This window comes from Eurosta solidaginis, chromosome 1 (assembly GCF_040869045.1).
Source record: "Eurosta solidaginis isolate ZX-2024a chromosome 1, ASM4086904v1, whole genome shotgun sequence".
Lineage (NCBI taxonomy): Eukaryota > Metazoa > Arthropoda > Insecta > Diptera > Tephritidae > Eurosta > Eurosta solidaginis.
Window position 1 is genome coordinate 102,732,520 of NC_090319.1, and position 24,519 is coordinate 102,757,038.

General features: G+C 37.3%; 2 protein-coding genes across 10 annotated transcripts in view; one reads left to right on the plus strand and one right to left on the minus strand.

Moving 5' to 3' along the window:
* The window catches only part of AdamTS-A (ADAM metallopeptidase with thrombospondin type 1 motif A), a 358,159-nt gene extending 345,669 nt beyond the window's left edge, over positions 1–12,490 (plus strand). For all 7 annotated transcript variants that reach the window (XM_067759424.1, XM_067759425.1, XM_067759427.1 and 4 more), the window contains 8 exons: positions 1,273–1,499; positions 1,570–2,058; positions 2,123–2,287; positions 2,362–2,544; positions 2,613–2,975; positions 3,406–4,020; positions 6,755–6,895; positions 7,131–12,490. In XM_067759424.1, coding sequence (XP_067615525.1) covers positions 1,273–1,499; positions 1,570–2,058; positions 2,123–2,287; positions 2,362–2,544; positions 2,613–2,975; positions 3,406–4,020; positions 6,755–6,847 — 2,135 coding nt within the window. In that variant the 3' untranslated portion in view covers positions 6,848–6,895; positions 7,131–12,490. The remainder of the gene's footprint in view (positions 1–1,272; positions 1,500–1,569; positions 2,059–2,122; positions 2,288–2,361; positions 2,545–2,612; positions 2,976–3,405; positions 4,021–6,754; positions 6,896–7,130) is intronic.
* A 5,838-nt stretch (positions 12,491–18,328) lies between these two features.
* Act88F (Actin 88F) lies at positions 18,329–24,483 on the minus strand. 3 transcript variants are annotated; one of them, XM_067759434.1, is made up of 3 exons: positions 24,322–24,483; positions 19,464–20,411; positions 18,329–19,391 (listed from the first exon to the last, which is right to left on the minus strand). In XM_067759434.1, exons 2-3 carry the CDS (start codon positions 20,386–20,388, stop codon positions 19,186–19,188), a joined length of 1,131 nt encoding a protein of 376 aa, XP_067615535.1. In that variant the 5' UTR covers positions 20,389–20,411; positions 24,322–24,483; the 3' UTR covers positions 18,329–19,185. The 3 variants fall into 3 exon arrangements, with proteins under 3 accessions (XP_067615535.1, XP_067615537.1, XP_067615538.1); XM_067759436.1 differs by lacking the exon at positions 24,322–24,483 and adding an exon at positions 24,082–24,219; XM_067759437.1 differs by lacking the exon at positions 24,322–24,483 and adding an exon at positions 23,863–24,009.
* Positions 24,484–24,519: the final 36 nt, after the last annotated feature.

The window sequence follows — 24,519 nt, forward strand, 5'->3', positions numbered from 1 at the left end:
GGGCAGTTAACGTTAATTACCCAGTAGAAATTATAAACGTCACATTGAGAAGAGCTCAATAGGTTACAATTAAAAAAAAAAAGATTAAATTTCAAATTAAATGGCAAATGTAGGTCCCCATCTATATTTTCTGCTTTTGGATGTATAGATATGTAAATTTTTTTTTTTCAATTTACAAAATAAAAAGGTTAACAAAACAAAAAAAATTATGATGAAAAGAATCACGACTTCAAAACGCATTAACTTATAATGTCATTGGTGAAAACAAAAAAAAAAAAGGAAAACTTTTTTTTAAAATTAAAATAGATACGATAAGTATTTAGCTAGCCTACCATCTAATTACATATATGTAAGTTTCCCAAGCACAATTACCGCCTAAACTTATGCGTAAGTTGGCAATTTTGTTTCATTTAAAGTCCTTTTTTTTAACTAAATGAATTGTCAATAAATGTTATATAAAATGGGAATGCGTCGGTGGCCATGGTTTTTGAGGGTGGGGCAAAGCACCGGGCGTCGCAACACCACCCGCGGCGCCCCCTATATATATTCGCCCCTTTTGTCTTTCTTTTACTTTTCAGCTTTTTTTTTGTTCTTTTGAATTTCAGCTTTAGTAACCGGCCATGTCCAGTTCGGTAAATTTTTTTTTGCGTTCGATTTTTTTTGAAGTTTAAATTTTTTGAATGTTAACGGTCTGTCCGTGACATCCGGTTCGTCCGGATGTTGTTTTATTTTGAATTATAAGCGTTTTGAGTCGTCTCTGCGCTTCTGCAGTTTATTTTAAATTTGACAGCTGCTAGTTTGATAGGCATGATAGGAACTTTTTTCTGTTTATGGCGCAGGAACAGTAAGGTGGGCAAGGACCCGCCCCAGCCGACAATGACTAGCCACTGTGCACCACCACATCATGCCGACCGCCTTCCTTACTGCCTCCATCGAAAATGCGCTACTATAAAAATATGAAGGAACTTCAGACTTAGCAATTGATGTTTATTTCGCCTTGCCCTTCTAATTCTCGAAGCACTATTATAAACATTCTCCCTATACGAGAAAAATACTTGCTAACATATTTTGTTAATTAATGCTCTTTTGGTTGAAGTGCAAGCGCGAAAATAACTTTTGCCCTGAGAACGATTATATCGGATAACTAGAACTGGTTGTGTTGTTAATTATACAAGACCTCGAGTCAGCTTAATTCGATACTTAATTACTTATAAGGCAACAGAAATTCATTTTACAGTATTTTACTAGACAATTTTTTTTATTGTTTTTCAGGTGCCTCTAATATTGTCATCACCCAACCCGGTTATCATGATGAAAATTACATTGTGCTACGCGACGATGAACGCAACTCGCTGCTGAATGGTAACACACTAATTAGCAGTTTCCGCAATATAAAATTCTATGCAGGCGTAACCTTTGAATATAATGGCGCCAAGAATTTAGTCGAACGCGTGAATACAACATTCTCACGTAAATTGAGACGTGATTTGATTGTTGAAGTGAGTTTTCACTGTGTGGCGAATGAATAGAACTTATAAGTATGTATGATCTTTCTCCTTTCCAAAACAGATTATTTCCATGAGTACCAACGCGCCTAAGGACAACGACTCGCTGCTGCTCACCTACACTTACACCATGGATAAGCCGCTGTATCTGATGCCCGATATTGAAGTTGAGATCTATAATTGGGAAATGCAACCGTGGAGTAATTGTGATGCGCTCTGTCAAGGAAATTCACATCGTATGCCGGTTTGTGTTAGCACGACGAAAGCTTTGAAAGTGGCGCCACAATTCTGTGATGAGACTGCCAAACCGCCAGTAGAATATCGTCAATGTAATACAGATTGTGTGCTCTCTTTGAATGTGGCTAATATATCCGAGTGCTCGGCATCTTGCGGCATGTTAGGTACTCGTGAGAAGACTTTCTATTGCATACAAACATTTCCGCATATAAGCCGTTCCAATATTGTGGACATAACTTATTGCCTATCAAAATTTGAATTTAGTCCGCATGAGCCATGTCGTGAGGGCTGCTGGGATTATACCGACTGGTCTGGGGTAAGAGTTTTAAATACCTCATAAAAATGTGTCTACTACAATATGCTTTCTATTTCATGCTTAGTGCTCCAAATCTTGTGGTACTGGCACTCAAACAAGAGACGTCGTATGTAAACTGAATGGCACGCATGTAAGTGATAGCTTCTGTGATCAACGTAAACGAGATGCCTTCCGCGATACGATACGTGCTTGTAAGCCAGAGCCGTGTTATGCATATGAAGATAATTTGGTAAGTCTACATAAACACCCATTAATTTTTTACTTATTAACTGCATTTTATACCAATTTTATTCCCACTTACAGGCCACACCACGTTCATATCCCAATTACTGGATGACCGGTGACTGGGGTGAATGCAGCGATAACTGTGAAAAGAATCGTACTGTCACTTGTCGCAATCCGTTGGGTTATGGTTGTCCCATAGATTATCGCCCCATAGCGAAACGAAAATGCTGCCATATCAAATATGTATCCAATTGGTCGAATGTAAGTAGCAATAAACTTCACGCCATCCTAAACTCCGAACAAAACACTTTAATTGTCTTTCCTTTCAGTGTTCTGTAGAATGCGGTAATGGTGTGCGTCGCAAAGAGATCCATTGTGCACGCGTCTATAAACCGGAGATACAAGGTACACCACGTCGTCGCGTCATTATCGATCCATATCATTGTCGTCATTTGCGTAAGCCATCGCCGAAGCGTATGCAAAAACCTTGCAAAGTTAGCTGTAAATGGTCTACTTCTGATTGGACGCAATGTCCCTCAGATTGTCATGAGGAATATCAATCGCGTTCGGTGTATTGTGAATCGGTGTTAGGAAATCCAATTGCTTATCGGTATTGTGATGCGACGAAGAAACCGCCTTCGAAGAAGATTTGCAACAATTGTGTTCGAAAGGAATCGAAAATCATTACTTCGGTAAGTTGGCATTATCCCTCGACAGCAGGAAAAGGAAACTGAAAACTTTCTAGTCCTGTCCTCAATGCTTTCATTACTGTGTGCTGTCCACAATAGTTCCAAGGCTGCACCAGCGTTACTACCCAAATAGAGGGTTGTCTAAATTAAAAATTCTTGTACCTTCGCGTAAACAAATCGGGCTTCGGTTGACAGCTAATCCTCATGATCCGTTGGTGTATTCAAAAATTGTCTACAAAAATTGCCAGGTCACCGGTATAAGGCAACTGGCATTGGTGTGCCGCTTCTCACCCTTATCGTCTTTCTCTGAGCTGTTGCGCCCGGTACTATACCGCTTTAGTTCTGAAATGAATAACCCATGTGTTTCTCTTTCAAATATTCCTTTACTTAAAATTATATTTACCTCAAGCATTCTTTTCTTCCTCCCCTTCAGTGTAATTGCGATGGCTTTCGACGTCGTCGTATTATATGCTACGATTCCACCGGCCGACGTATTGCTTGCCCTACAAAGGAACGCTTAATCAAAGAGAAATGCCCACCACCACGCGAATGCGTGCCACAATCTTGTGATGATCTACGTCGTCTGCATCGTTACTATCAAGATCGTGAATATACCATCTATGTACGTTCGCGTCCGCGCAAAGTCTATTGTCATAATATGAGAAGTGCGCCGAAAGAATATATATCCGTTAATCAGCTTGAAAACTATTCCATTTATTATGATTATAAAACAACGGATCCGGATAGATGCCCGCCCGAATCGAGAAAGCGTGAATTCCGTGATAACAGTACAAGTTCAGGACGTACACATTTCCGTAAGATACGTATTAGTTTGCCGGACTTACGCATAATTGAAAATGATTTTACATTTGCGGAATCGTTGGGTACACCACAATTGTATGCCTCGGCGGGTGATTGTTACAATCGCAATATGGAATGTCCACAAGGTGATTTCTCCATTAATTTGGAGAATACCGGCTTTCGTTTACGAGCAGGAGCACAATGGGATACGTTTGGAAATAGTGTGATAATGAAGGTCTCTAAAGCGGTAAGTAATAAATACCACGTAAAGCTAATTAATCAAATGCCATAGTACCTCTAACGGTTAATTTGTTGTTGTTGTTGGAGTAACGAAAAATATACTACGATAAGTGCTTCCAACGAGAGCCAACTCTACTTATCTGACTGTCTCGAATTTATTTTCTTACCAAGGGCTGCAATTTCAGCAAATCCTACCTGTTACTACAACAACAACACTCCTCGCAGGTTTAAAGAAGTGATATCGATGTAAATAGTCCTTTTCGAGATGGTACGCTCAGGATTTGGCCACTTAAGGTACTAGCCCGGCTATCTCGGGAACGGTTTCATATGACCACTTCAAAATTTCCAGGTCATTCCGCCCATCCTACGATTAGATTGGCTGAGTTAGTTTTGTTGGCTTTATGATTATGTAAAGGGGTGGTTCACCTACTTTAAGGATGTCACAACTTATATAAGAAGGGTAAAAAATTTCCTGGAATTTATGGAAGCCTCCCTGTAAGTACAGATTGTTCTAAAGTAACGCTGTTACCCGTGCGAGAGTTGATGAAGGAAATAACTTATTCTGTGCGAGTTGTGTTGGTGTTTCACTCACTTCGATTCTGGATATGTCTTTCGAGAATCCGGATGGCGTTAAGATATAACCTAGGACCTAGTTCTAGGGATAGGATGTTCTCTTTCATCGTAGAACAAATTGATGTCTATGTAAAATCTTTATTTGCCGTCCAATTTTGCTTTGCCATAACCGGTTCACTAAGGTCCTCTCAAAGCATGAATACTGAAGCACTCGAACTGCTCATAAACTGCTACCACACTACACCGGAAAAGAGCTTCCACTCCTGCCCCATGCATGTATATTTGATGAGCCGGAATTGTGGCAAGCTTTAGCTTGTGTACCAGAGACTTCTCATAGTTCTTACTATTGCAGCTTTGTACATCGGTTATATGTATGTATATTCATCATTCGTATTTAACTAAAAGTCATGCTGATTTCAACCAGAATCATTCACTGTGCCCTTCCCAGACTGTTTTCTAAGGCAAGTACGGAGCTCTACAGCGTTACACCAAAGCGAGATCCCAAAGAGCAGTTTAGCTTGACCACGATTTCATACAACTATATTTTGATTAATTTATGGCCTTCAGTCCGTTTCCCTTATTTTTTAATTAAAATAGACGCATGTAGCTAGCTCTATTCTGTTCTAACAATAGTAGTACAAATTCACAATATGACTCTACTACACCTTATTTCACTAAAACGAGTTAAAATGAAGCTTATCATTATGCGTGAATTTAACGCGGTTTATATAGCATGCAAAAGTGCTACAGTTCCCTTCTTATTTCCTTTCACTAGCGTCTGTATTATTCCCGTATTACATTCTCGAACATCTATCGGCGTCTCATTGTTACCTTGTATTCACTGAAACTCGCTGTTATAGCTCCGTCACATAAGTAGTTTTTCATATAGATGCGTTTAACTCAATATCGTGCATTATGAGCATGTACTTTTATGGAGAACGGCAGATTGAGCAATACCGGCGCCATCTGACATGAAAAAGTAGCCAACTCCCAACTTTTGTTGCAAACAAACCATCAGAAGAAGAATTTAACATTTGCTTTCGCTAAGTGTGCTTTCACACTTTGCAAGTGAAATTATTTTTCCCACTCGTTGCTACTTTTCTAACTTTTTTCAAAGTTAAAAACTGTAATTTAGCAAATGAATACGACACAAAATATTTAAGTAATTATTTTTCTTGTATAGTGAGAATGTTTATAACAGTGCTTCGCGAAATTTTGTATGTGAATGAGCAAGGCGAAATAAACTTCGATTGCCAAGTCTGAAGTTCCTTTATATTTACAAACGCAACATATTGGTTGATTGTGCCGATGTTACTGACCTGCATCCATTACGTTCGTTGCTGTACACAGAAGTGATTTATCTTTCGCTTGTGCTTACGAGCGTTTGTCATTAGTGGTGGAAGTTTTTGAATTACATAGTGATGTGCGATATTTGATAACATATGGCGCAATATGAACAGCCCACAGTGCTCGTGCATATAAAGTTACTAGGCCATATCTCTTTCTATTATTGTCACTGGTATTTAGCGCTATCAAACTGCGGGTGAGAGTGGTACTCCTCAAATAAAGGGTGGTTTGAATATAGAAGCGCTTACTCTCCTTGGGAAAATAATATGTTTCATTTCAATTTGAACTGGGCTGAAACCGAGTCTAAAGTAATTTAATAAATAATTTCTGTCAAACCTCCTAAACTTATTTGTGCACATTTTTAGTGCACATTTCTTGTTCACAGTTTTGCTTTACAGAATCAAAATTTCAAAGTTTACACTATTTCTTGGTAGTTTTAAAACTCACAATTAATGAATCCCCCAGCCCCAGGTTGCCATATCAGAAAAATTGTAATAATTGAACCAATGATTGAGTATTTATTGAAAATTTAACTTAAATCTCCTGCTTTCGAGCTTTAATTTTGACTGGTAAAACTTGCAAGATTTAACGTTAAATCATTTCAGTTGCCTAAATCTCGAATAAAGCTCTTAGTAGGAGATATGCTATTAGTTTTGAAGAACAAAATAAGATCAAATTGGAACCGATATACAAAACACAAAACTGGTATACATTTTGAATTAATGCCTGACCCATTATTCGACTACTACAAAGCATAACGTGAAATTGCGACAAAAACTAGATGTTATTCCTAATATTTTGTACCCTTTTTCCCATTCCAGTTCCATACCTCAACCTCAAATCGACGCGCATTTTGTGGTGGCTATTGTGGACGCTGTCAAGTCTCGCATACCGGCTTATATCTGGATGTTTGATCATGCACCGGCTAAAATGACCTGAGTGTGGATATGAATTTTTGTTGGGTAAAACCATAAATATTTTTTGGAAATTCAGTAAGAAATCATTTTAAACTGCAAATGCTTTAAAAAAAACTCCTAAACTTTGAAACCCTCTTAAATTTCTATAAAAATTTATGATATTTACGCGATTTTTAAGCCTTACAATCTAAGGTCATTAGGCATTTGCGATTTCGAAAGAGTTGACTTACTATGTTTCAAGCATTTTCAATATTACTAAACAATTTGCTCCTGCAAATAGGCTCACCAAACCGTTCGGTAAGTGATCTTGACACAACCAGATTTGGAAGGCAGACAAACTGTTGGACATTGTCATGGACATGGCATAAGCCGGCAGGCTGACAAAAAACAACAAACGAAATATGAGAAATTTTATGTGCCATACAGTGATCGGATGATGTCATTGCCCATCCGTAAACCAAGACAAATCATGAAGCAGATGAACGAAAAAATAAAAAACAATAAACCGGAACAAAAGAAATAAATTTAAAAAATATTAAAACAAAAATAAAATAAACAAGCAAAAAGGTCTATTATAACAAAATTTTAGGGTAAAAAACTAAGGAAATGAACAAAAATATTAGAAACTAACGAATTGACGAAAATAATAGAAGCGTATAATGTGAAATGCCTAAAATTATGCTACATTGTAATGAGCTGAAGAAGGTATTGTTGTAATAATAATACCACAAACTGCCAAATGCAACATATACTGCAATAATAACATTTAATAACAATAACAAAAAATACGCTATTCAATATCGCATACTGAGATCTAAAAAGCAATCCAATTAAAGAATAACGTTGTTAAAAAAAAAAAGAAAAACCGACTTCGCCTCTTCCATATGCGCCAAGGAAACATTTAAGTTTTACCAAGTCCTCTCTGGATAAATAGCGGACCTACTATATAAAGCGCTTTGTTTTGAATTAATGGCGGCAGTTTTATATATAACTTCAAAACTCTACATGTTTGAGTTAGCTTCATTTAGATCTAGGCTTGCGATGTGTATGTGTATTTGAATGTGTATGTGTTCGAGCACAGAATTTGTTGCACAATTGAAAGTTATGAAACGTAGATTTTTAGTAAAAAACAACAATTTTTTGTAAATATGTACATTAGCGCAAAGTTGTATTCTCTCAACTTTTATAAAAAAATATGTTAATGTGTAAAGAATGTACGTATGTATGTAAATATTTTTGTAATTTTTCTAACAATAATTCTGTACAAAGTAGTTTCGTGTATTCGTATTTGCAGATTTAGCAAGGATTCTAAAGTAAAAAGATGAAGAGGTCATTGATTTAAAGTAATAAATCGATTGTTAACTTGGTAAGCGGCGTAAACTTCTATGGAATTTTCGTAACTTTTGAAAAATTACAAACAAATTTTATAGAAAATAAACACAGTATGACTGCTGAGTGAAATCACCCTATCCTCGCTGCCGTTTCTAAACTTTCTTTCTCAGAAAACTTCTAAACAATGCCCCATCTCAAAATTTCATTTAGAAACGTCTGATATATTTTGACGTGAGATATGGCTTTTATAAAAAAAAATCTGTAATAGGGTGTTCTTCCACCAAATTCAGGGATAAATCGTTTACAAAAAATCGTGATATAAAGCGTTTGTGAACTGGCAGCCGAATTAGAGAGATACTCTATTAAGCAGCCGCCCTGTATCTTTTTTTTTTTTTGAAATTTGTAGAAAATTAGTACAGTTTCAATTAAATTCCGTAAATTTTTTATTTGATAACCACCAACCGAATTTCCTGTGTGAGTATATTGGAAGTTTTTTGACAGTGACATAAATTGATACCATAAAAATATGTATTAACAGTGATGATATTCACCAAATTGAGCTAGAAGACTGTCAAAGCAAAGCAGGTTATGGGGCTAGACTATTTTTGCGGTAGGCATCCCTGTTTTAAGAGGGGACTTAAATCCACAAATCAAGAGGGTGCAACGTGGTCATATAAAATCGCTACCGAGATGCTCTAGCTACTTCTTTACTGATGCTAATTTCCCTAAAGTACCGCATCAATATTCAGCAAAGGACCACCATACTTCGCCAAGTGCCTTTATAGGTACAAGAAGAAGGAGAATCAGGTTGTAAAAAAGTATCCTGTTTTAAGGAAGTTGACAAATCTCAAAAATTGCTTGGATTCAAAAAAGTACACGGATCAGAAGAAGTAACCGGTTCTAAAATATTCCAAATTGTGAATCTAAACCATTCTCAAATCTTTTTGAACATATAAAAGTTTTCGTCAAATTCGGTCCAGTGACATATATGAATATTCTCTCTCTATCCGTTAATAATATCCTGTCTACTTAGCAGTACTACGCAGAATGAAAGAAATCTACACCAATAATCGGCTCGAGAACATTTAGAGCACTAATGTAAGTTAAAACCACAGTAGAATATTATAAGAGAACTTCATTAGAGCTCGAGTGGAGAACCAATTATAGTTGTTATCTAAAGTCAGACACGGGAGATGGGAGCCACTTATCTAATCTTCATTGATATCGAGGCTAAGTGTTTGTTCATAATCATCATTAGTTGGCCATTTAGGCTGTTGCTATCCCCGTCTCGCCACTACTGACGTCAATTGAGAGCACCAAAGAAGATGTAGTCCTGAATAGTTAAAAACAGAAAATTTTCACTGTAGTTTACTGAACGCATCATCTCAGCAGTGTAAAATGTCGTGTAATTACAATGGGGAAAGTCGAAGAATAATATCAAAAAACTTGTAAATTTTGAACGTAAATGTTTTTTTAACCGTAAAAACATCTCACAAAAGAACTTTAAAGGAAACAAAAACTTTTAAAAACTGATATATATTATTAGGGTGTGTATTTATACATAGTGTTACAGTTATATATTCATACTCACTATTCTCACTTTCACAGCCCTATCAACACCCCTACTTGATGGAAGACTTGAACTAAGTTCATTTTCATTTAATTGGCATCTTTCGATGGACAGCTCAGCCGAACCCATCGTCTCTTAGCGATTTCGTCTAGCAATGGTTTTCTCTATCATTATCGTTCAACCTTTACGTTTCTTACGTTGTATGAAAGGAAAGGTTTCATAATTATCAAATAATATGTTGCCATCGTTAAATATAATGCAAATACACGAACGATTCGTGTCTATGGTGAAACGAACGTTTGTTTCGAATTAGAGAATTAGGCCGTACATTGCTTTTAAAAAATTATCACCGAAAATGTTTCCCATTGCTCCCCCTCTAATTCCATAAATACTGTTAGTGAGCTACAAACGAGAATAGTGCAAATATTTACTAGGCAGAAGGCATTAGGGCTGATTACATCCAACACGACATCTACAGACCACAACTACAATAAAGCAAAGCTTGATGACAACGCGCCAGCCACAAATATAAATTATAGCAAACATTAGCGATAAATTTATTCTGTTATCAACTTCTATCTTAGTTTTAATTAACAAAATAAAAGAACGCCACTCACTGTCGCTACAGAAAAATCGAGTTAGGTTTAATCTTTGAATTGCATGTCGTGCTGCTCTGTCGCGCCGAAAATAGCGACCCTCATAAGAACATGTGTAAAAATAATTTGACAGATGTCGCTTTGTAGCCGCAGTCGTCAATGTAGATAATCAGGCCTATTGCCGATGTCTTTATAGCCAAGCTGCTTTTTAATGAATTCGGTATGTGAGGTCATTAAAGTCTAACTTAAAATAAATTCATGCTACTCTACGCTTTGATTAAGTTCGAGGCGGCGTTCGCGATTAAAGCCTATGTTCGAAGTACTTTAATTTTTGCAGACAGTATAGGCAGCCTAAGTCATTGTGCTTTTTAGTGTATAGTTTTATTCCCATTTTAAAAAAGGGTGGTTTATTTCATTTTGAAACTTGGCAAACATCTCTTTTTCACGCGATTCCTAACTTCGTTCCCAGCAGCTACGCATATCAATACAAATAATGTGACTCGAATATAATTTTAAATAAATTTTTAATCTAACCATTGGCAATACCTAAACTTGTTGTTTAATAAAATTGTAAATATACTAAATACGTAAAAAAGGTGCTTATTAATATATGAAAATTTGTAGATAAGGAAATCTGTATGTTTCATTTGACAATGTATTGCATGTCTCAAAAGATTGTATTAACTAAAAACAAAAAAAAAAAAAACAAAAAATTATTTTTAAGACATATTCAAAAACATAAAAAAAACATTCTTAAACAATATTTTAAAGAATTTTATAAACAAACGCTATTTTCTGTGAAAGTAGACGCGCGTACAAAATAATAAGAACCAGTATATGCAAATTTAATATATATGTAAATGTATTTAGCTATATATTATATACTGCCATTTAATGTATACCATATACATACATACAAACATGTATATAAATAGGTATATGTAGCTACATTTATATATGTAAAACAAAATATATTGCATAGCTACTTTTTTGGCATTTCTAAGATTTTATTCTAATTTTTTAATTGCCCATTCATACCAAAATTTCATAGAAAAAAAAACAAAACAAAATTATTTAAATGTATTTTAGTTATAAGAAAAAATACTCATCATATATGTTAAAAAATAACGTTGAAATATATGTAAGGGCACAAACAGGTCACTTGTCAAAAGATTTTGCAGCTTTTAGTTGAGTGTGGTGCTTTAAAAGCACAGCTTTAAAAATCTTGAAATAAAATGGCTTGACAAGAATCAACAGCCCATCAGAATAAGGATATTAATTTCGAGAGGCAGACGCAGAAAGTGAAAGTGCCTTAATATAAATCTTATTTTATTATTATAACTATAAAAGCTCTCAACTTAAATTGTTTTTAAACGGTGCTTTTTATTATCGGAAGCTTTTGCGGTCGCGACTCGCATTGGTCGCAGGTACGATACAATGAATCGCTTAAAACAACAAATAAACAACCGCTTTATGAATGGTTGCTGCAATAAGCCTGAGCCTGTGGCTTGCTTGAAAAAAAAAAAGTTATAAAAAATTTAACTTAGCAGTGAATTAAATACAAAAACTAATAATTTGCAAAAAAATTCCGTAATAAATCAACAATTCTCCCACTCAACTCAAATGCATCATCCTCCAAAGCATTTTCTTATATATTTTCAATTTTTAATTTAAGTTTTCAATGTTACTTGGTCACCGAAGCTTTCGAATGCCTTAAAGCTACTTTTACTCGAAAATACCGCACACTCTCATTTTATTTGTTACTTTTATGTACATTCACTGTCATTAAATATTCATTTCATCATTCAATTCTTTTGGAAGACACCATTTTCTTTGTGCCAGGTATATGTTTTGCTGAGATTGCTAGAAAAGAAAATTAAAGCTCTACTTTTTAAAGTGCAGTGTTGCAAAAATATGAAAGTGTGCTGTAATTCTAAACTTGGAACAGCATATAGTAACTTGTTGTTCCCTGGAATTGTGTATATGTATGTAATTATTTATTTATGTAAGCTATTGTAGTTTTTCAAGCGATATGTTTTAAATAAATATGCAATCTAAATAAGCAAATTAAAAATTAAATTAATAAAGAAATATACACAAAATTTGTATTATATATAATAATACATATCTACTAACTAATAATTATTTTTATTATGTGGGAACAGGTTTCTTTTCTTTAGATGACACAATCTACTTTTGATGGAAGGTAGTGCCCAGTCAGAATACCCGTCATGAGTCTACAGTCCTCTCTTTTTAAAGATAGAAGCAACTTTGTTAGTCTAAGGTTGTAAGACCTGCACATAATCATCGACACTTTACAGCCCCGCGCTTGAAACCACGCCTTTCCTGCTTGGTCGATCATGTGCACCTCTCGCCTTCGCTTAATTTCGCCCAGTCTAATTGGGACGTCTACGGAGCAAGCTTCAAGCTTTAGCTAGTTCATCCGCTTTTTCATTCCCATCTATTCCCATATGTCCTGTGACCCAATATAGATGTATGCTTCTCCCTGTCCCGATTCTCTCCAGGGACTTCTTACACTCTAACACGCATTTAGATGCATAAAGCCAATAACGCCACAGCTTTTAACTATCCTCGTAGCATTTGACCTATGGAGAGCTTTGAAGGAAGTTGGCCATAATACTATTCTTTATCATCAGATACTCATTAATTAGTGCTCAACTATCTAGTAGACAATTTTGCACGGATTTTCATGGTTTCATCGATGAAATCCATTGTTCCTGGGTGAAGAGTTTAAAACTTAATCCTCCCCTTTTTAAAAGGGATTATTAGGCAGTTCTATTGCCGGTATATTTATAGTTTTGCGTGAGGCTGGCAGTGTATCTAAGAAGTTTAAACTTAAATGTTTTAAGCTCCATCACTCCTCCTCTAACTTCACCAGTATCGCAATATTCATTCCCTGAACATTTTCACCAATTAGGTTCTTTGCTAACCCGTTCATCATGTGAAAGAAACTGCACTGTCATGAGATCTCTCTTAAGACACGGCCGCAGTGTCTCCATAGCCAGGCGCAACAGCTTACAGTTAAGAAATGTGTAACAAACAGTGTCAATTTAAGGCCGAGGCACAATCAACTTTTTAATACAGATGCATTCAACGCAACCTTATGCATTCCAGAAACGTTGCGTTTGTAAATATAAAGGAAATTCAGACTTAGCCATCGAAGTTTATTTCGCCTCGCCCATTCACCTACAAAATTTCGCGAAGCACTGTTATAAACATTCTAATTATACAAGAAAAATACTTGCTTAGATATTTTGTATCTTATTCATGTGCTAAAATGCAGTTTTTAATTGTGAAAAACGGTGGAAACGAAATACTGGGAAAAATAATTTCGCTTGTGAAGTGTGAAAGCACCTTTAGCTAAAGCAAATGTCGAATTTTTCTTCTTATGCTTTGGTTGCAACAAAAGTTTGAAGTTGGCTACTTTTTAATGTCAGATGGTGCCATTGTCGCTCAATCTGCAGTTCTCCATAAAAATACGTGCAATCTAATCGTCATGTATAGGGCCCATTGTATCAACAGGCGATTATAAACAAAAGGCATGAGTACCAAGACTGAAGCTTGCTCCGCCTACCATGCCCCGGGCATGGTTAGGTTAGGTTAGGTGGTGGCTGCCCTGATAAGGATAGCTCACTTGGACAACACGAAGGTCCTTAGGCAGCTTAGATCTAGCTACTTAGAGAATCGTTGGGTAGCAACGATGAAGCTCTGAATGATACCGATCTCAACTTTGGATAAATCCAGCATATTGAGACGTACCGCATAGATACCCATGGGAGAGTGTCCTGTCAAAACCCCAATGACCATTGATAGGTGAGCCTTAGTGAACCCAATTATTTCAGCAGACCTCCTGCCATCCACTTCCGGCCAGAAAGATCTTGCTACCCTGCAAGACGTGGTGTCCGCCCAACGTTTGCTGAGCTGACTCGAGGCCCAGCTAAGGAGGAGCAATCCACAGGTGGCCAGCGGAATTCCAAAATCCCTACAGCCATCTCCATCCGGTTCAGTTGTACCGATGGGGGCTAAGAGATCCGCTTGACAGTTGCCCGGGATATCACTATGGCCCGGGACCCAGATAATCTTAATTGTAAAATAATTCGATGCAATCGCAAGCGAGGTCAGGCACTCCCCGACCATCCTCGATCGCACTGTAGTTGAGCTCAAGGCTTTGATAACCGCTTGGCTATCAGAGTAGATGTTAAATTCCCTAACCGTAGTAGCGCTGGATAGCATTCCATCCACCGCATCCTTAATCGCAGCAACTTCCGCTTGGAATACACTGCAGTGATCAGCCAACTTACACTTGCGGCTTACATTTAGCTCTTAACAAAAGACCCCCACCAACCTTTCCATCCAGCTTCTACCCATCTGTGAACAAGTTTACCGGTCCCATGTCCCAGATAATTCCTCCTCCCCACTCCTCTCTCGGTGGAATAACTGGGGTGAAGGTTGTATAGGGAGCAGTTATCGGCATACAATAATCCGTTCTGTCCGGGATAAAGTCGAAACTGGTAAGAAGGCTAGAGTGTCCGCGGTCAGAAAACCCATATCCCATATCACGAAGCCTGACCAACGACCTTGCCGTGGCCGCCTTTCCCGCAATATCTACTGGGTATATGTTCAGCATGACGTTCAGTGCCAAGGTAGGTGTTGTTCTGAGGGCGCCACTGATACCGATCAGCGCCGTCCGTTGCACGGACATTAACATTTTGGAGGTGCTCTCGGTGTCCAGTGCTTTCCACTAGACCAGCACCCCATATAGCAGAATCGGTTTGACCACCATCTCATAAAGCCAGTGTACTCATCCTGGTGAGCGTCCCCATCTCTTTCCGATAGCCCCTCTGCATCAGTACAAGGCAACGGCGGCCTTCTGGCACGATCTTCCACAATGGGTCTCCAGGACAGTTTCTTGTCCAAAACAATCCCCCAATATTTAACCCTATCAGAAAGTACCAACGGTACCCCTCCAATCGACGGAGTTCTTAAATCGATCATCTTATATCTCCTTGTAAAAAAGAAACAATTCCATTTTTCCCGGGTTGATCGCCAATCCACATGATTCAGCCCACCTAGCCACAGTATCCAGGTAGCCCTGCAGAACATCGTGCAGGGTGCCTAGAAATTTGCCTCTGACTAGGATAGCGAGGTCATCAGCATAGGCAACCACTCGACAACCATTGGCTTCCAGCTCCACAAGAAGCTCGTTGACTACCTCAACCCAGGGAAGAGGAAATAGGACACCCCTTGTGGCGTGCCCCTGCACACCTTCCTCTTAATTATGGCCCCTCCCCACTCCGCTGCGACAATTCTGCCGCATAGAAGTTTGCTAATAAATTCAACCAGATCCGCGTCGACTCCTAAACCCACCAGAGCTCTTTCAATTGGCTCCGGTAAGACATTGTTAAAAGCCCCCTCGATGTCTAGAAATGCACCCAGAGCATACTTTTTGTGTTCTAGGGACCCCTCTATTGGAATGGAGAGCCGTTTCCGTTGATCTGCCATTGCAGTACGAATGCTGTGAAGCCGACAGCAACCCCAGAGGTATCCTTTCCCGTAGGTACAGGTCAATCAACCGCTCAAACGTCTTAAGAAGAAACGACGAGAGACTGATTGGCCTGAATTCCATAGGTGATACATGAGAGCATCTGCCGGCCTTCGGAATGAAGATAAACCTAACCGTGTGCCAAGATTTCGGGATATAGTTAAGCCTGAGGAAGTTTGTGTAGATGATGGCCAACCAGCGGCAGGAAATCCCCAAAGACTTTTGAAGTTGCGCAGGAATGATTCCATCCGGGCCCGGAGACTTATAGGGCTTGAATGACCCTATAGCCCAGGTTATTTGACTTTCCCGTATTGGAATGGCAAGCACTTCTTGCATGACCAACGACCGCCGATCATGCAGGCGAAGATCCCTGCGCAATTGGGACATCGGGAAAGTGATTGTCAAGTAAAAGCTTTAGGGCTTCCTCGCTACTCATCGGCCAGTCCCCACCATCATCTCTCAGATATCCCAGAGGAGCGGGATTCATTGCAGCGTTCTACGTTTTCGCAGAAGCTTCGCCATGAATCTCGCTTGGCTATCCTTATTTCATATTTATAAATCCCTAGACTCACCTTATAGAGCTCCCAGTCCGAGGGTAATTTACTCCTCCTGGCTCTGTTGAATCCGCCGACTTGACGCTCATAGGTCGTCAAGAGAATCCGATCACCAGGGCGGCTTGCCCTTTCCCCTGTAAGTTTTCAATGGACAGGACAGTTGAAAGGCGCTATTGCTTGCCGAGGTGAAGTTTTCCACCAGAACGTCTATGCCAGATTCGGACAAGTCCGAACTAACGGCAAGCTCCGCAGGCAACACCCCTCCCAGCTTCCTACATCACAAGTCCCAGTATTTTACCGGGACGTTCTTCGTTCGCCGGGAACTGAATATATCGGTGATCAGAGGAGTGCTCGTTGAGAACCCTACAGCCAGATATCTGACCTTCCAGTTCTCTACTAACCAGGGTGAGGTCCAGGACCTCCTCCCTTACCGCAGTAATAAAAGTCGGGTCATTCCCCCTATTACGTATACAAAGCCCCAAATCTACAATAAAAGTAAATAAAGACTCACCTCTAGTGTTGGTATCCAAGCTTCCCAGATGCTGTGATGGACATTAGCATCGGCACCGATGATCACGCCAACACTCCTCCGCCTTGCTTCAGCGGTGATTTCGCCCAGTATCGCAGGTGGTGGTCCCGCTACGTCCCCGTGGGGCATGTACGCTGAGACCACGCACATTTCATTACTGTCTCGCTCGGGGCAGACCGTGGTTACGTCAGCATTGCTGAAATTAGAGAGAATAAAAGCTTTAAACTCTTTTTTAACAAGCACACAAGATCTAGGCCTACCTGCCTCCCCATGCACTAAGGTGTTGAATTTTCCAGTCCTTAATCCAGAAATCTTTCTGCCGTTACTGCTCAGCCACGGCTCCTGGACAAGGACTATATCCACTTCGCCTTTTTCAAGGCAGAGCACGCCCCGGACAAAGCAACATCAAAATTTTAGAAACAAGTTTTTCAATTAGAAGATAATGTTTGTAAGCTGGGTCGCCCCTCGGCGGTGTTTGGCAAGCATTCCGAGTGTATTTCTGCCATGAAAAGCTCTCAGTGAAACCTCATCTGCCTTGCGGATTTCGTTCGGAGTCGGCATAAAACAAGTAGGTCCCGTCCCGCCAATTTGTAGGAAAAATTAAAAGGAGCACGACGCAAATTGAAAGAGAAACTCGGCGTAAATTCTCTTCGGACGTTATCGCGCCTTAAATGTATTTATTTTATTTATTATCTGAAATACCCACAAGTTATTATTTTATTAACGGCTTAATATTGATAGCGAGTTATTATAGTCGAGTTATTGATTTGTTATCGGCTTGTTGACGCCGAGTCATTGGCTTCTTATTGCTTTCTTATCGGCTTGTTATAGCCGGGTTACAGATGAAACTTTATCGATATCTGATTTATAACAAGCCTGCGAGTTATCGTTGACAAATCGATAACACGCCAATAACAAAATGGCAATACTCCGTTAACTGTCTGATAGAAAATCGATTACTCTTCGATAAAAACCCCATAGCAAATTGGTAACACTGTAACAAATTGATAATCTACCACAACTTTTTGTAAGCTCATCGCTAACTTTTCGATAAACAATCGATAATAAACCAATAACTTTTCGATACCATATCAATAACTTTTTGATAAAAAATCGATAAATTATTCGTACCATGTCCATAACTTTCCGATAACAATTCGATAACTCATCGACAAAACAATCGGTAACCCATTGGTAACCTTTGTTACCGATAGTTCGTATCGCCGTGAAGCATTGGAGTATATAAAACAATTTTTTTTGTGATCACCACGAATACACTGGCGGTCGAGGTGTTAAATTATTTTCTTAAATGCTTAGCGCTCAAGACTGTAATCTTTCGATTATTTTGTTTATTTCAAATGATTTTAAAATAATTTACTTAAAAAGATTTTGTTGTTCATTTAATTAAGTTTAATATAATTTTAAAGAGGTGAAATAGAAAAGCATTTATTTTTTTTTATAATATTTTGATTGCTTTTTTTCTTATTTTTTGGCTTTTTTTTGCTATATTCATTATATTATTTTATTCAGAACTAAATTTTTCTTTTGCATTTATTTTTATGTTTGCTGCATTGGTTTAAATAATGGAAAATGGTATACATAAAACTAATTACAATAATTTAGTTAATTCATTGACGTAAGCTTTTGTAGTTTTTTACATAAAAAATAATCTTGATTTCTTTAATTAAAAAAAAATGTTTTCTTTGGCATTTTTTGTCGATAAATATAAAATTTCATTTTGCACAAATTTTATTGTATAAAATTCGGAAATAGAAATTAAATTAAAATCTCATTTAGTGAATGCATCGCAAAGCAATAAATCTGGCGGCAGAGGGCGTTATTTATTGTTTTTTTTGTTGTTGTTGCTGTTCTGTTGAAGTTTGACTTGACTTTTGTATGCGGCATTGATGTTTCCATAGTTGATGTTGAGGCTGGTTATTGCTTTTGTTGTCCTAACTTCTAATGCCCTTTGTATTGTTGTTGTATTTGTAGATCTTAACTGAGTGGTAGCTGTTTTGTGGCTCTTTGGTGCACTTCGATGGAACAGTTGTGCTGACTGTCTTTGTTGTTGTTACTACTGCATACAATATTACTGTTGTTTATGTTGTTGTTGCAGTTGTCATTGCTCGGGCTGATGATGGTTTGTATTTGCGCTAAAGCAGCATTTCGCCATCTTTCACACGCGAAAGATTTAGAAGCATTTGCGGTGCACAATACCAGGGCCAGATTCATCGTATTCCTGCTTGGAGATCCACATCTGTTGGAAAGTGGACAACGAAGCCAAGATGGAACCACCAATCCAGACGGAGTATTTTCTCTCAGGTGGTGCAATGATCTTAATCTTGATGGTAGATGGAGCGAGTGCAGTGATTTCCTTTTGCATACGATCGGCAATACCTGTGGAGAGAGAAAAATGTATGTAATCTTCAAATATACCAGCTCATTTTCATTTCCACGCTGTTCATTTACCTGGGTACATGGTGGTACCACCAGACAATACAGAGTTAGCATACAAATCCTTACGAATATCAACATCACACTTCATGATCGAATTGTAGACAGTCTCGTGAATACCGCTAGATTCCATACCCAAGAATGATGGCTGGAATAAAGCCTCTGGGCAACGGAAACGTTCATTGCCAATAGTGATCACTTGACCATCGGGCAATTCATACGATTTCTCCAATGAGGTTGATGCAGCAGCTGTAGCCATTTCCTGTTCAAAGTCCAAAGCAACATAGCACAATTTCTCTTTAATATCTCTCACAATTTCACGTTCAGCAGTGGTTGTGAACGAATAACCACGTTCAGTTAAGATTTTCATCAAATAATCGGTCAAATCGCGACCAGCCAAATCCAGACGCAAAATGGCATGCGGCAAAGCGAAACCTTCATAGATGGGCACTGTGTGTGATACACCATCACCAGAATCCAAGACAATACCGGTGGTACGACCGGAAGCGTACAGCGAGAGCACAGCCTGAATAGCAACATACATAGCGGGTGAATTGAATGTCTCGAACATGATTTGAGTCATCTTCTCACGATTCGCTTTTGGATTAAGTGGAGCTTCGGTCAATAATACTGGATGCTCTTCGGGTGCTACACGCAATTCATTGTAGAAAGTGTGATGCCATATTTTCTCCATATCATCCCAATTTGTTATTATACCATGTTCAATGGGATATTTTAACGTGAGTATACCACGTTTGCTTTGCGCCTCATCACCAACGTACGAGTCTTTTTGACCCATACCCACCATCACACCTTGGTGACGTGGTCGACCAACTATTGAGGGGAATACAGCACGGGGAGCATCATCACCAGCAAAACCAGCTTTACACATACCAGAGCCATTGTCAATGACCAAAGCGCCCGCATCGTCGTCACACATTTTGGCAGTTAGTTAAGTGGGTTCTATAAAGAAGATTAAAGAAATGAGATACAGTTATGACTTTCTTATTGGTCTATTTGCTTGAGTTGCATAATAGTTTGTGCATAAAAAAAAAAAAAATACTCGCATTTATATTAAAATAGTATTGAAAATTTGTACACTACTATAAATATTTTGGATGTAATTTTGTTGATATTAATTTCATTTTAATTCAGAAAATTTTAAGTAAACAAATAAATTGCAGAAATTTTAAAGCTATTAGAAGTCCACAAAAAATGTATTCATAAATTAAGCTAATTATTTTTATCATTTTTTATATTTTTTGGGGAATTTTCCTATGCTTGAAGGGACCTAAAATAATTATCTTTCCAAAAACAGCGAGGTGAACTTTCTTGTATGTTTTGTTTTGTGTTGTTTTTTTTTTTTTTGTTAAGAGCTCAAGACTACTAAATAATAATTTTTGGAACTCACAGTCCCTTTTTATTTAATAAATTAATTTTTTAATTAGTTAATTAAAAAGTTTTAAATTTACCACTTTACCAACTCGAGACTGAGAGTTTCCTTTTAATGCCAATGTTTTAATAATGACAAATTTACATTTTTTAGTTTTCTAATTCATTTCAACGTTATTGCCTAATAATTCGTTATACGTTTTTGTGTTTACCAATGACAGAAACATAAGAAAAGACTACGTAATTCTGTCTTAGGTGTTTCTAGGGTTGCCTGCCGAATTGTTGTTTAATTTTTACCGTTCCCTTTTTGCAATTTTTTACTTATTTACGTTGTCAGCAATAACGTCACTTCAAACGAATCGTCTCAAAGCTTTACATTGGTATCATTCTCTACAAGTTTCGACAACCAGAAAACCAATCCATTGAAAGAAAAAGTCCCAGACTTATAGTTGCTGAGCCAAATATTGGCAATTGAAAAAGGTATAATGCCTCCCATGATTATCATACAACTTTGCGGTGTCCATTATGAGTGGGTGCACTGTAAAACATATACCGAGCCTGAAATAAGGCGTCGGTACAAGAGTGAATCTGAATTTGATGATAGCAGCTGTATCTATAGGCCAGGTTTCTACATAGAATCCATTCCCTCTCTATATCAAACAATAATATTTATATGCAGAAGTTTGCGGTAAAGAGTGCCTACGGGAGCTTGAAGCTTGAGACGTACGCACGTTTATAACGCCAGATAGCCCGGAAGCCGCGCAGCCTTGCATACCATACATTGCTACACTACTTCAAAGCTAGTGGATATATGCATTAGAGTCGTCAACTATCTATGGTCCAGAAAAAAGTTTTGTCACGAGTGCTCGGAGCATAATATAGGCGACTCCGTATGCGATATAACCTACATAAGCTTAATCTGACCGTCACACATATCTATCCCTTTTTGAATTAGACAATGAAAATACCGGTTCACATGTCTGCGAAAGCGTTGCTAACTAGACCGATATTCCACTACTTAGTTTTTGCGAAAAGCCTGAGTAGATGAGGTTAGGTTGAACTAGCCGGTCTGAGAGGAACTCACATAGACTGAATGCGTACATAATGTTACCAGAAGCTTGTTAAATGATCAAACTGAAAAACCCTATCAAAAACTAAGATCAATGCTAGTAAATAATACCTGAGTTGGTACTTAAATATATCAAAAGCGTTCATTTACAATAAGTTGAAAGGTGAAACACAGTAAAATTAACATAAAATCTTATTGCATAAAACACTAACAATAATTTTTATCTACCGTAGCTAGTAATGCCTCCAATTTCTATCCATTTCACACAGAAACTTGAGCGATTCACAAATTTGCTGAATGAAATAATTAATCTTTTCTATTCACACAGGGCCACTTGCTTCATTAAGCGAACATCTGCCATCAGCCCCAAAAAAATATTACGCTTTTAGAAAAACTTGTTAAAATCGATAGCAGCCGTTTTCTCCTTAACTATTAAGGCAATCGGCTTACCGCTTGTGGTTCTGGAATGCAGGGCCGACACTTTCCAATTTTTAAATAGGTTATTTGATATCAGTAGTATATAGAAAATCTTTTATATCTTTCACTCGAATATTATTATAAGATCCCTTAATGTCGAGGAGGGGTTGCAGAATAATTGTTTGCTCTCAAGGAATACCATCTCTTTGTAGACTAATTCACGGAACGCAGTAACGGTTAAATTACTCTTACGGCAAGCATGCTCGGCTGATGATAGCCCAAACTAAGCTAGTCTTGTGCGCTGGTCAAACGTTTCTTTGACCCTTATAAGTTTGTCCATCGTGAGGTTAGGCCAAAGGAAATTTAACGTATAAACTTTTTAGGCTCTCATGAACTGTTTTTCACATCTTTAAAATTTAAAACAGCTATTCTTGTATAATCGTCTAAGTAGAGTTACCACCTAACCTTCCATTTATTCTCTGTGTATCCGCGGTATCCGAAAAGAACTTGAGTCATTTAAAAAAAAAACTAAAACAATATATTCCTGGCTCTTTACATCGGTAATGTCACTAATTGATTTAAAAAGGTTGCCACCAATTTCTATTTATTTTTTTAACTTAAGAAATATATGAATTTGACGTAGTTATGTAAAAAAATTTCACTAGGTAGGGCTGCCACCTATTATTAATTATACACATATTTGTGTATCGTGTAGATATAAATAATGCTGATGCAAAGCGTGGTTACGCAGGTAAACTAGTATTGAATTAATTCAACAAACATTTCCAGTTTTTCTTTTTTAATTTCAAAAAAATATGTTTCACATTTTTTAAATTTAGCTTATTCAAAGTCTGTTTATTATTTATTTTACTTTTTATACACAGTTCTATTAATATTTTGGCTATCATTTTAGCTTTACTTTATTTGGGCACCATCGATTTTTAGAAACTATCTATCAATTCGGCTGGTTGTCGTGAAACATCGTGGCCGACTGCTATATTTAACACCCGATTGCGTAAGTTTGAATTGCATATCGCAGGAACGCATGAAACACGAATGGCCCATATTATTGCGTAATAAGCAATTGAATGTCGTACACTTTGCTTCGGCTATGCATTCGGCTTCGAAGGAAATTCTAAGAAGTTTCTAGATTCAATTTCATAACATTATGCTTCTGGGTTCTATTGAGGCTTGATTGAAACTTTCATGCATTCACTTTTTTGGCAGAAGTTTTCCAAAAAATTTGTTTTTGAGCTTCAATTTACAAAAACGGATCTTTGCAGAAACTCTTTTATGAAAATGTTATGTTAATTTTATGAGCTTAAAGGCTGTGGTTAAATAAACACAATGTTTCAAATTGCATTGCTTTTTAATTTGTCGATATTTCGGCTTCAATCTGAAGCCATCTTCAGGAACATGTGATAATTCATGATCGACGATCTGAGTCGATAATTTTAAACATTGTGTTTTATTTAACCACGGTCTTTAAGCTCATAACATTAACATAACATAAACCTATAAGGCTATACAAATTACCAAAAATGTTTTTTTAAAAATGTTATCCGCATTTTAAAGTTTTGGTATTATGTTTCAATTTATTTTTGCAACTGTAAACAATGTTCGCATTTTTGTTTTATTTTTATATTTGTTAATAGTTTTTAAGTAAAATCACGACATTTTTACTTTATAATTTTAGTACTACGATTCCGTTTATTTTATTTTATTTTATTTTTTTTTTTTGCGAAATAGAATCACCTTTTTTTGTTTTTTTTTTTGAAAAAATAGTCCACAGGTAATCAAAGTACTGCTACTTGGCAATGTTATTTTGCTGATTTCCAAAACCTTTCACACCTTTTTTATACATTAATATTTTTTTTTTTTTATTTTAAAACTCTTGAAATAAAATTACAACATTATTACAACACAATTTTTATTCATTAGATTCACATTTTTTTTTTATTATTATTATTTTTATTTTTGGTTAAACCGATTTACCTTTTGCGACCAACAAACGAATAAAAAATCGAATAATATTTTTCAATGTGTGAACTCTATCGATTTATTTAGAGTTTTACTCGTGTGGGTCCTGTTGGCGCCCTAACTCAACAACAAATGGAATGACGATCGGCGTGCAATGCCTTTATATCACCACTGCTGCAGGTTGGCTGTGAAAAAAATTTGCATGTCAATTTA

Excerpts from the sequence above, each read along its gene's own strand:
- Act88F (XM_067759434.1), bottom strand. The coding sequence starts at position 20,388 with ATGTGTGACGACGATGCGGGCGCTTTGGTCATTGACAATGGCTCTGGT. Across the intron at positions 19,392-19,463 it reads TGGTACCACCATGTACCCAG|GTATTGCCGATCGTATGCAA; the intron begins GTAAATGAACAG and ends CTCTCTCCACAG.